General features: G+C 41.9%; 1 protein-coding gene across 3 annotated transcripts in view; it reads right to left on the bottom strand.

The window, feature by feature from the left end:
• L1CAM (L1 cell adhesion molecule) overlaps nucleotides 1-12,549 on the bottom strand; it is a 1,396,060-nt gene that overhangs the window by 114,989 nt on the left and 1,268,522 nt on the right. For all 3 annotated transcript variants that reach the window (XM_073600356.1, XM_073600355.1, XM_073600354.1), the window contains 2 exons: nucleotides 11,339-11,461; nucleotides 6,654-6,830 (listed from right to left, as the gene is read on the bottom strand). In XM_073600356.1, coding sequence (XP_073456457.1) covers nucleotides 6,654-6,830; nucleotides 11,339-11,461 — 300 coding nt within the window. The remainder of the gene's footprint in view (nucleotides 1-6,653; nucleotides 6,831-11,338; nucleotides 11,462-12,549) is intronic.

Here is a 12,549-nt window from a genome sequence, read left to right on the forward strand (position 1 = left end):
CCCTTTGCACTTTAGTTATAAGTTATAGGTTTCACAGGATCTTTTCTCTGAATTAACATGGGTAGTGCAATAGTTTCATATCTATTGTGATATTTAGCATCTGATATAGCCTATTTCAATAATTGTTTATAATCACGAAAGGTGAACCAATAGAAACAGCACACTATTATATGGTTTTAATGCTTTGCAGAAAATCCATTCAGCTGCAGCACATATACTGTATGTTTATTCTGACAGCAACAGGGTGCTGCTCTCAGACTATATATACAGTGCCTTAAAAAAGTATTCATACCCCTTGAAATTTTCCACCAACTTAGACCAACACAAAGTGGCACATAATTGTGAATTGGAAGGAAAATGATAAATGGTTTTCAAAATGTTTTACAAATAAATATCTGAAAAGTGTGGCGTGTATTGGTATTCAGCCCCCCTGAGACAATACTTTGTAGAACCACTTTTCGCTGCAATTACGGCTGTAAGTCTTTTTGGGTATGTCTCTACTAGCTTTGCACATCTAGAGAGTGAAATTTTTGCCCATTCTTCTTTGCAAAATAGCTCAAGCTCTGTCAGATTGGATGTAGGGCGTCTGTGAACAGCAATTTTCAAGTCTTGCCACAGATTCTCAAATGGATTTAGGTCTGGACTTTGACTGGGCCATCCTAACACATGAATATGCTTTGATCTAAACCATTTCATTGCATCGCTAGTTGTATGTTTAGGGTCATTGTCCTGCTGGAAGGTGAACCTTCGTCCCAGTCTCAAGTCTTTTTCAGACTCTAATGTCGCGTACACACGGTCGGACTTTACGGCAGACTTTGCCCGGCGGACTTTTCAACGTACTTTACGACGGACTTTCTGAATGAATGGACTTGCCTACACACCAAAGTCTGTCGAATTCGTACGTGATGATGTACGACCGGACTAAAATAAGGAAGTTCATAGCCAGTAGCCAATAGCTGCCCTAGCGTGGCTTTTTGTCCGTTGAACTAGCATACAGACGAGCGGACTTTTCGACCGGACTTGAGTTCGACGGATAGATTTAAAACATGTTTCAAATCTAAGTCTGTCCAACTTTTGAGCAAACAAAGTCCGCTGGAGCCCACACACGATCGAATTGTCCGACGAAATCCTGTCCGCCGTGCAAAGTCTGCCGTAAAGTCCGCTCGTGTGTACGCGGCATAACAGGTTTTCTTCTAAGATTGCCCTGTACTTGGCTCCATTCATCTTCCTATCAACTCTGACCAGCGTCCCTGTCCCTGCTGAAGAAAAGCATCCCCACAACATGATGCTGCCAACACCATGATTCACGGTGGGGACGGTGTGTTCAGGGGGATGTGCAGTGTTTGTTTTCCGCCACACATAGTGTTTAGCTTTTAGGCCAAAAAGTTAAATTTTGGTCTCATCTGACAAGAGCACCTTCTTTCACATGTTTGCTGTGTCCCCCACATGGCTTCTCACAAACTGCAAACGGGACTTCTTGTGGCTTTCTTTCAACAATGGCTTTCTTCTTGCCACTCTTTCATAAAGGCCAAATTTGTGGAGTGCAGGACTAATAGTTGTCCTGTGGACAGATTCTCCTGAGATGTGGATCTCTGCAGCTCCTCCAGAGTTATCATGGGCCTCTTGGCTGCTTCTCTGATTAATGCTGTCCTTGCCCGGCCTGTCAGTTTAGGTGGACGGCCATGTCTTGGTAGGTTTGCAGTTGTGCCATACTGTTTCCATTTTCGGATGATGGGTTGAACAGTGCTCTGTAAGATGTTTAAAGCTTGGGATATTTTTTTATAACCTAACCCTGTTTTAAACTTCTCCACAACTTTATCCCTGACCTGTCTGGTGTGTTCCTTGGCCTTCATGATGCTGTTTGTTCACTAAGGTTCTCTAACAAACCTCCGAGGGCTTCACAGAACAGCTGGAGTTATACTGAGATTAAATTACACACAAGTGGACTCTGTTTACTAATTAGGTGACTTCTGAAGGCAATTATTTCCACTAAATTTAAGTTAGGGGTATCAGTGAAGGGGGCTGAATACAAATGCACACCACACTTTTCAGATATTTATTTGTAAAAAAAATTGAAAAACATTTATCATTTTCCTTCCACTTCACAATTATGTGCCACTTTGTGTTGGTCTATCACATAAAATGTTCAGTTCTTACTGTGTTTTATTGTTAACCATTGTTTGTTTGGCAGGAATGCCATTCAGCTGCAGTACTGATCTGTTTATTCAGCAGCAGGGTGTGCTTTCAGAATACATACGTCAGTGATTGCAGCGCTGTAGGAGGATATTTCTCATCCACAGTAAAAAAAAGAATGTATATGCCCAAGCATGGGGGCGTGGGGTGGTCAGTGGGCGAATCGCCCCTATGCTTCGGCATATATTTTTTTCTCTTTTTTGGCAGATTTCTTCATCCACATCAATCAATGTGAATGGAAGAATCTGTTAGGTTGCATGTATTCCCATCATTAGAAATGGGTGGATGCAGGGTGGTATATTATAATGGTGGGCATACCACACACTTTTTCTTTATCCACATCAGTTGATGTGAATGGAGAAATCTGTTAGTTTATCTTTTTTCGTTCAGCCCACAGGCTGCATGAAAAAAAAGAACATTACATATACACTATCTAACAAAAGTGAGTACACCCCTCACATTTTTGTAAATATTTTATATTTTGAGGGGACCTCACATTTACACTGTTATACAAGCTGTACACTCACTACTTTACATTGTAGCAAAGTGTCATTTCTTCAGTGTTGTCACATGAAAAGATATAATAAAATACTTACAAAATCGTGAGGGGTGTACTCACTTTTGTGAAATACTGTATGCCAGGATGATGCCTGCAGGTGTGCATCATCTTGGTATTGTTTTTTTTCAGCCGGCGGTCAGATTTCATGTAAAAACAATCCTAATGGCTAATTAGCCGCTAGATTGCTTTTACAAGCAGTGGGAGGGGACGCCCCCCCTCCCATGGCCTTCCACTGTTTTCTCAGGCTTCCTGTCCCACTGGGGAACCCGAGATTGCAGGCGGTGGTTCCGCCAGCTGACCCTATGGAACGGCTCCAATCATCTCTATGGTCTAAGAAACCGGAAGCTATGAGCATTTCACCACTTCGGTTTCTCCGGATATAAACACCGCCATTTTTAAATTGGGAAAGCATCTGATCACACTGATCTTGGTGTGGGCAGATGCTTTAAGGGCAGAAGAGGGATCTAGAGTCTAATGGACCCCAGATTTCTCAGAAAAGAGTACCTGTTAATTCCCTTTTGTTATCACTGGTGATATTTACCTTCCCTGTGATAACAATAAAAGTAATAAAAAAAAATAAGTAAATGAAAGGGACAGTGTAAAATTAAAAAAAAAGCAAAAAAAATAAAACAAAATAATAAAGCACCCGGCCTCCCCGTTCTTACACGCAAAAGACAAACACAAGCATTGGTCTCTTGTCGGTATGTAAACAGCAATTTCACCATGCATGTGGGATCAGATCAAGGGCAGCAATTCTAGCACTAGACCTCCTGTGTAAATCTAAAGTAGTAACCTGTAAATGCTTTTAAAGCAACAGCTATGGATATAAAAAATGTACGTAGTTTGTCATCGTTGCACGTTGTGTGCAATTTTAAAGCATGCCATCTTTTGTAATGTACCAAACAATTGGGCACCCACCATTTTATTCTCTAGAGTCTCTGCTTAAAAAAATATATAATGTTTGGGGATTCAAAGTAATTTACTAGCAAAAAAAAAAAAAGAAAGAAAGATTTTTACCCATGGCATGTGTGAGCAATATATCATTTAAAGTGGTTGTAAACCCACTTTGAAAAAACAAAACAAAAACTAACACCTGCAAGACAAAGGCATAATGAGCAAGTATGCATAGCATCGAAGCCTTTGCTGCGGTGCCCGTACACCGCACCGGCCGGCGACATCACTCCCGGCGGTCACTTCCAGGTATCGCAGCTCCGGCCCTGTGACATCCTGCGCAAGGGAGCCGCCGGTAATGGCACACTCACTGAAGCAAACAGCACGTACGTGCCATTGCTTCAGTTTGCATCAGTGCGCATGTGCTGATGACTTCGGCACATGCAAATACAGGGGATATCTCCTAAACCATGCAGGTTTAGGAGATATCCTGGGTAGCTACAAGTAGCCTTATTATAGGCTTATCTGTAGCAAAAAGTGGTCTGTAATGGTTTAAAATCACTGTGACAATTTTGTGTAAAAAAACACAAACTTTTTTTGTCATTTTCTAGAAACTTGTGGCAAAAAAATAAAATTTTCTATGGACTCAACATGCCTCTCAGCAAATAGCTTGTGGTATCCCCATACTCAGGAGAAGCAGCAGAATGTATTTTGGGGTGTAATTCCACATACTGTATATCCAAGGCATGTGTGAGCAATATATCATTTAAGTGACAACTTAGTGTAAAAAATAAATACATTTATTTTTTGTAATTTTCCAGAAACTTGTGGCAAAAATAAAATCTTCCACGAACTCCAACATGGCTATCAGCAAATAGCTTGGGGTGTCTACTTTACAAAAAGGGGTAATTTTGAGGGCATTTTAGCACCTCAAGAAATGTGATAGGCAGTGTAAGATTGGGGTGATTAAAGCAGTTGTACAGGCAGAAGGTATTTTACATCAATGTATTCTATGCATTAAGATAAAAAGCCTTTTGTGTGTAGCAGCCTCCCCAGCCCCCCTAATACTTACACGAGCCCCATCTCTGTCCAGTGATGTCCACAAGTCCCTCTGCCGTCCGGGACTCTCCTCCTGATTGGCTGAGACACAGCAACGGCATCATTGGCACCCACGGCTGTCAATCAAAGTTAGTTAGCCAACAAGGAGGGAGAGGGGGCGGGCCAAATGGCAGCTCTATGTCTGAATGGACACCCGGAGCTGCAGCTCGGCTCAGGTGAACAGCACTTGGGGGGGGGGGGGGGCACTTGGCAGAAGGGAGGGGATAGCAGCAGCGAAGAGGGACCCGAGAAGAGGAGGATCTGGGCTACTCTGTGCAAATCCACTGCACAGAGGAGGTAAGTATAACCTGTTTGTTATTTAAAAAAAAATACTTTACAATCACTTTAAACTTAAGCGGTAGGTGCGTTTTCAATGAGTTGTGTGAATCCAAAACTGTATTTTTAGGGCATAGCTGCCCACTTTTATTTAAAAGCAAGTCAAAGCTCATACAGATAAGTCTTCCCACGCAGGGGTTGCTCACCATCACTGCGTAACCATAACATTCAGCCTCCTGGCTCTCTTGTGGCAGCTTCACTGCTCCGAGTACCTCTGTAGGGTCTTCCTGACCAAACACCTTTTCATGTTCCTGACCATCAAACACACCCCAGGGTTATGCACAGATGCAGGGTTATGCCTAGCCCCTAGCTGCGCCCGTCCCTCCTGGACTCGCTCTACAGCTTCCTGGCTTCTCCTGTCCCACGTGGACTTTCTCTCAGGCCTGGGCCTTCCTCTGCCCCAACCTAATCACCTTGATGCATGGAACCAACTAGATCAATGGTGCCAACTAGAGTACTTTTTGTAAAGCAAAGCTGCACTTTTACCCCCCCCCCCCCCCCCCCCCACACACACACTTCTATTGCCAGAATCCTCTCTCGACAATAAGCCAGACCTCAAACCAAACTTCTGCCTCATCTGAATGCCCTGGCTTGCACATGGACAGGCAGGATTCACAATTCTGGAAGCCACCATCTTTGCAAAACTATGCATGTATGAGCTCCTGGTCATAGAGAATAATGATCTGCTGTCTCCCCGCTCAGAACAGGGAGATGGGCAGGTCATTATTCTCTATAGCTAACACTTAATGCATGCACAACACTAGACCCCCAGTCACACTAGGACATTACAAGTAAGTTTATTTTCACACATTTGGGCTGCCCTACACGAGACAAGCACATCAAAGAAGCTCAACAAACTTTTTCAGCTTTGCAAGTTTTAGCTGCATGATTTGCTGTATTTGATGTGCTTTTTCGCATGTAAAACCTCATGTCTTACATTTAAGGTGCTACTAACAATGAATGGCACTGCAAGCGTGGCACACGTTTTTTGGGTGTTTTGTGAACACGTGCAAACTCAAACAATTTTACACACTTTCATATATTACTGTAGTGTGAATGCAGGTTAAGAGAATAGATTTCTTACTATGATAAAGTGTTGCCCAGTTCTACAAAGGGTTAAATGCATTAAAAAAACAGGCTTGTTTTCAGTTCAAGATGACTTATTAAAATAGCAGCTTGTTTACTTTTGTTTAACTTCTATTATCTCTTCAACAATAATTATAACACTATTATATACTATAATACAAACTAAAATGTATACCCTTTTCAGTAAAGGCACCTTATCAGATTAGATTGCATATTATATTTAGAAGAAAAGCCGGTTTAAACTTAAAGTATAACTAAAGGCAAAACTTATTTTTTAGTTTTGGATAGAGTAGAGAGGGATTAGAATGTTTGTCAGTTTTTATTGCTGTCTGTGCCCTTGTTGGGGAGATTCGCCCTCTCTATTTGTCCTGTTTACCATTATCATTGAAGGAGGGAAAATATGGTAAAATCAAAAATATGACAATTTATTTCAGTTTATTTATTTAATAATATAACCAATGATACTCATAATAAATCTTAAATTCCTCACCTAGCTCTTTCATTGTGCTGCCCTCTATCTCGGCAGGTAAACTCTCTTTAACAGAGTTTTTGGCATACACATAGAATTTGTAGGTATCCTTGGCACTCATGTTGTGAAATGTCCAGTTTTGTTGAGTTGGATCATTGATTGTTTGCAGTACAAATGAGTCAGTATGATCCTTATTCACTGGAAGAAATAGATAAACGGAGGAAGATCAGGAGTATGCAACAACAATTATTTTTCTGACTCCATTACAAAGGATACATGCTCACTTCATAGAACTGCAGGCCTGTTTTTCCATCTTGCAGCAATTTATTATTTTTTTATTACAAGTACTTATATAACACAGACAATTTACACAGCACTTTAAAAACAGTATATTGTACATTCACAGTATTGTACAGTCCCTGCCCTCAAGGAGGTACCCAACTCACATTTATACATACACATACTAGGTTCAATTTAGGCAGGAGCCAGTTAAAGGCTAAGTTCCCCTTTTTTTTTTTAATACAAATCTTTTGCCTGTGTAAAAAAATGTGCCTTTATTATTTCTTTACATTGCATCCTGTGAAGCGTTGCACCTGCCATCATCAGATTGTGTGTGCAATGCATGGACTCTCAGGCCCTCAGTACACTGTACCTCCAAAAAAGGCAAGCAGTTATTAAATGGCAGGAAGGATCAATGAACTACAAGACCGCTCACCAGCCCCCTCACAGTTCTTTGAGAACTGCAAGCTGTCGGCCACAATGGCTGACAGTTTGTACTTCATTCACAGGAAACTGTGAATGAATTATGCAGCCATGACAGCAGGTGCGGGAAGGGGATCCCCCGCCCGCTGTTACAGAGAGGGGAGCACTGGTGGCGGGAGGTGGGTGGAGCGTGGGTTAGCATGTTACACCCTAAATATGGGTTTAACATGCTCCTAAAGGTGAATTTATCCTTTATCCTACCAACATGTCTTTGGAGTGTGGGAGGAAACCCATGCAGGCACAGGGAGAAAGTGAAAACTCCAGGCAGGTTGCGCCATAGTTGGGATTTGAACCAATGACCCTAATGCTGATAAGCAAAAGCACTTAACCACTATGCTGCCCCAGTTAATTTGTAATCCAGTAAAAAAAGGTAAATGCAACGATTTTACCTTCCAAAATAATTTTACAGTGAGTACAAAAATCACCTTTTCTTTTGGCAATTACATTGTCAGTTATTATGGAACTGATGGGATATCTAAAAGCAGTCCCAGGTAAATGGGACAGGCAAAACAAACCAAAGCACCAAGGAAACCCTCAAGTAAATCTGACTGCATCAAACATACACCCAGTATAATTTACTGAATATGTGAACAGAACAATAGAGCAGATTGCATAAATGGAGTCATGTTGCCCAGGAAGAACTCACCATCCTTGTAAATTAAGCAGTGACAGGAGAGGGAATCACCAAAAAAAACAATCTGTCCTTCAAAAGTAGGTCTTGGTTATCAGATGCACCCTGAAAGACTTCAACAAATCCAAAGTGTCTCTCTCAAATAATAGACAAAATTATGGATGTCCCTATTGAAGTGAATAATCCTTGCCAAAAAAGAGGCCCTAGGTCCCATGACAGCACTATGAAGGATAAGAAAAGGTGACTTGCAAGACAAGGCTGCAAACTTTACAATCCTGCTGGCACAAGTCATGACCAAAAGAAAATCTGCCTTCTAAGACAGTGGGCTCCATTCACAAAGCAGTATCTTACCGTAATGTCACCGGGTGGACCCGCCCCCTTATTATTTAAGAACTGGCAAACGGCAGAGCTCGCAGACGTCGGGAGCCTTCGGTGTGAGCAAAGCTTTTTTTCAGGTCGGCAGTGGAAGTGGGCATCGTGATCGACGATGGATCTACACCAGGGACATTTTGTTTTTTATTTTTTAAATAAAGGACTTGTGTTGTGTTTTTATTTACTTTTTGCCTCATACTCATTCACATCGGGGGCAGAATTTAGGGGCCCCCTTGTTAAAGGGGCTTTCAGATTCTGATAAACCCCCTGCCCGCAGACCCCCACAACCACCGTCCAGGGTTGTGGGGAAGAGGCCCTTTGTCCCAGTCAACATGGGGGCAAGATGCTTTAGACGGGGCAGAGCCCTCCTGCCCCAAAAAACCCCCCCATGTTGAGGGCATGTGGCCTGGTATGGTTGGGGGGTGGTGCTTGCTCGTCCCCCTCTCTTTTTCTGACCTGCCAGGCCGCATGCTCGGATAAGGGTCTGGTATGGATTTTGGGGGGGAACCACAACATTTTATTTTACACTTTGGCGTGGGGTTCCCCTTAAAATCCATACCAGACCCAAAGAACCTGTTATGGAATGGGGCGACCCCACTCCATTTTTTAAATTTTTTATTGCGGGTATTTTTTTTTACTTTCAGCTGTGAGCGGGGAAGACCCCCTGCTCTCTTCAAAACAAGCTAGTGACAACCTGTGGTAAGGACGCCAGCTCCTGCCGGTGGTAAATTACCGCATGCTTTCACTACTAAAATATCGCATGACTTCATAAAATAAATCATGCGGTATTTTAGTAGCGTTCTTTAGTAAATACTAAAAAAGATTTTTGAAAAACGCTATGCAGTGACTTACTGCATACTCGGATGTGGTAAGATACCATTTTGTGAGTGGAGCCCGCTCTCTTAGAAGGCAGATTTTCTTATTGTCATGACTTGTGCCAGCTGTATTGTTAAGTTTGCAGCCTTGTCTTGCAAGTCACCTTTTCTCATCCTTTGTTAGTGCTGTCATGAGATCTAAGGCCTCTTTTTTTGGCAAGGATTATTCAATGCAATAGGGATATCACGCTTACTTTATTTTGTCTATCATCTTCTCATTTGAGGGAGACACTTTAGATTTGTTGAAGTCTTTCAGGTTGTGTCTGACAACCAAGACCTACTTTTGAAGAACAGATTCTTCATTGGTGATTACAGTGAGAGTTCTTGCAAAGGATCTTCCCTCTCTTGTCACTGCTTAATTTACAAGGGTAGTGAGTGCTTTCTGGGACTCCGTTCATGCAATCTGCTCTCTTGTTCTGTTCAAATATTCACTAAACTATACTGGGTGTATGTTGCTGTTATGCAGTCACATTTTTCCTTGATGGTCTCCATGGTACCTTTGGTTTGTTTTTGCCTGTCTCTTTTTCCTGGGACTGCTTTTAGATATCCCATCAGTTCCATAATAATTGACAATGTAATTGCTGAAAGAAAAGGTGATTTTTATACTCACTGTAAAAATTATTTTTGGAAGGTAAAATCGTTTGCATTTAGCTTTTTTACTGGATTCAAAATTAACTGAGGGGGGGGGATTTGGGAGGCTTCCAGATTCCGATAAGCCCATGCAGACCCCCACAGCCACCAGCCAGGGTTATGGGTAAGAGGCCCTTGTCCCCATCAACAAAAGAAGTGCAGGTACTTTTTTCATGCATTGAGGCTTGTTTTGTACCCATTTAAAGTCATAGCCCAATCCATGAAATCTTAAACTCCAACCAGGTAACTTCTCTTCATGGACCTTGTATGTTAATGGGCACTGTATGTTCTCCCTGTGGTGATAGGACTTTTATCTCACAAAGACATACTGGTAGGTTATATATAACAAAAATACCTGCACTACTGATCTCTATAGTAACAGCTGCTATGTACAACACAATCAATGTTCTTATAATTATTAAACCTCAGTACACAGCGCTCACTTGTGTTATCCTGGTGCTATTTTCCACTACTAATCAACTATGTGAGACATATAAATTCCTCATTCACTTTTGGTACTTTGAGCACAGAGCACTATGAAAAGACACATCACTGATTGATTTACAGAGGAATAGTATTGAGAAGCAATTGGACACTTGGATTATATATGGATTATTATGTTACAGTTCACTAATGACATAGGAAAGGCAATTTAATTTTTTTGTTTGAAATTATTTATGCACAGGAGCACTTTATGTTAATGATGAATTTATATATTTCACATGGTAGAATAGTAGATAATAGCACAAGGATACAGCACAAGCGCTGTGTACTGAGGTTTAATAATACTGGTAGGTTAGTTGTATTGTTTCTACATATAATTCTGTATGACATCTTGGACTAGAACAGATGTTCAGAACTCATGATGTACTGTACATACAGGGAGGGGATTGCAGCTGTGGCCCCTGACAGCACCAAAGGGCCAAAAATAATATTCAGTATATACATATATAACGTTACAGAAGCCTTCAGACATGTTGGAGGGGAGTTGGTCAGAGACTGAAAACATGCAACTAGTGTTGTTGGTGACTGGAGGCATACTGTGACATTCAGTATGTGCTGCACAAGGCTGCCTTACATCTTCTTTACAAATTAATTCTTTCAGTTCTACTACTGTCTACTGGGATCTGCAAAGGGCTGCTCAGAAGTACCAAAGGGATGCATATTTTGATGACCAGGGTACTGTAAGTTCGAATGTAAGCTATACTTGGGAAAAGTAAGGAAGTTCCCTGAGAGGGGTTGCAACATTATGGCTAATATAATATAAAATAAATACATATAAAAACTGTTGTATGCTGTAATTTAGTCATGCAAGGCCTTATTTGAAAATGCATCTCTTAAGATGAATTTAACTGAAATTGCGCTTTACCTTGATATACTGAATGTCGCTAGAACTTTAAATAAGAGCCCCATTCAGCCATTCCCTTTTGATTTACCTAAGTGATGAGAAATCTTGTAGCCTGTAAGGATTCCATTGGGATGTTCAGGAGGTCCCCAAAACAGCGCAAGAGATGTGTCAGACAGCCGTTCAATACGTAATCCAGAAGGTGGGCTGGGAACTGCATATAATACCAAAAAAGGATGGTTTAAATGGATCTAGATATATACTTAATCTTAAAAATAAGTTCTATCAAATGTTAACTTAAAGCAGACCTTCACTCTAAAACATTGGTTCTCAACCTGGGGGTCGGGACCCCCTCAGGGGTCGAATGACGATTTGCCAGGGGTCACCAAATCCTGGGCTGTTCCTGAAGCCCGCACTGCTCTCCCAGCCGCCCACTCAGGTCACAGCATGGCTGGGGGCAGAGACTAGAGGTCAGCTTACTGGTGAGGAATGTGAAGTGGGAGGGGCTGGAGGAGACCCTATCTCCTGATTTCGGCATAGGTGTAACTGCTGCGAGACACCACAAAGTTGGAGACACAGTGAGTAACACTACCTGTGATTGTAGTTGCCATTAAAAGTCTGCACTACATTTCTCGTATCAGCAGATGACCTTGTTCAAGAGCACCTAAGTTGGCTGATCAGAACTCCTCCCAGCACTGCCACTGATCGCACCCCTCACCAGCACTGCCACTGATCCCACCCCCCCCACCAGCACTGCCACTTATCCCATTCCCCCCACCCCCCCACCAAGGAGTAAGAGAAGGAATAAAAAAAAGAATACATGGAAGGGAGAGGAAAAGAGGGGGAGGAACAAAGAAAATCAGAGCGAAAGAATAAGAGAAAGAACAAGAAAGATGGCTAGAGAGAGGGATGGGGAAAAAAAAAAAAACTGGAAATTACGATAGAGATAAAATGCAAAGACAGGAGAACAAAGAGAGTGGTACATCCTAAAATGTACCATGAGGGGTTTTAATACTGTACGAGTGGAAGGGACACACGGAGATCTAAATGTCCATGGGTTAGGGGTGCAAATTACTTGTCTTGCCTTGGGTGCTGACAACCCACACTACGAAAATTATTTTTCTGTTAGGGGTCCCCACAACTTGGGAAATGTTATCAAGGGGTCATGGCACTAGAAAGGTTGAGAACCACTGCTCTAAAGAGTATGCTGTGCTGCTCTGCCCCCTCCCCCTATCTCTTGCAAATGAAATTGAAAAATGCTTTTCCAACAATGTTGCTTTGAGCTGCACTGAACAGTGTACA

The sequence above is a fragment of the Aquarana catesbeiana genome, linkage group LG09 (genome assembly GCF_042186555.1).
Source record: "Aquarana catesbeiana isolate 2022-GZ linkage group LG09, ASM4218655v1, whole genome shotgun sequence".
Taxonomy (NCBI): domain Eukaryota; kingdom Metazoa; phylum Chordata; class Amphibia; order Anura; family Ranidae; genus Aquarana; species Aquarana catesbeiana.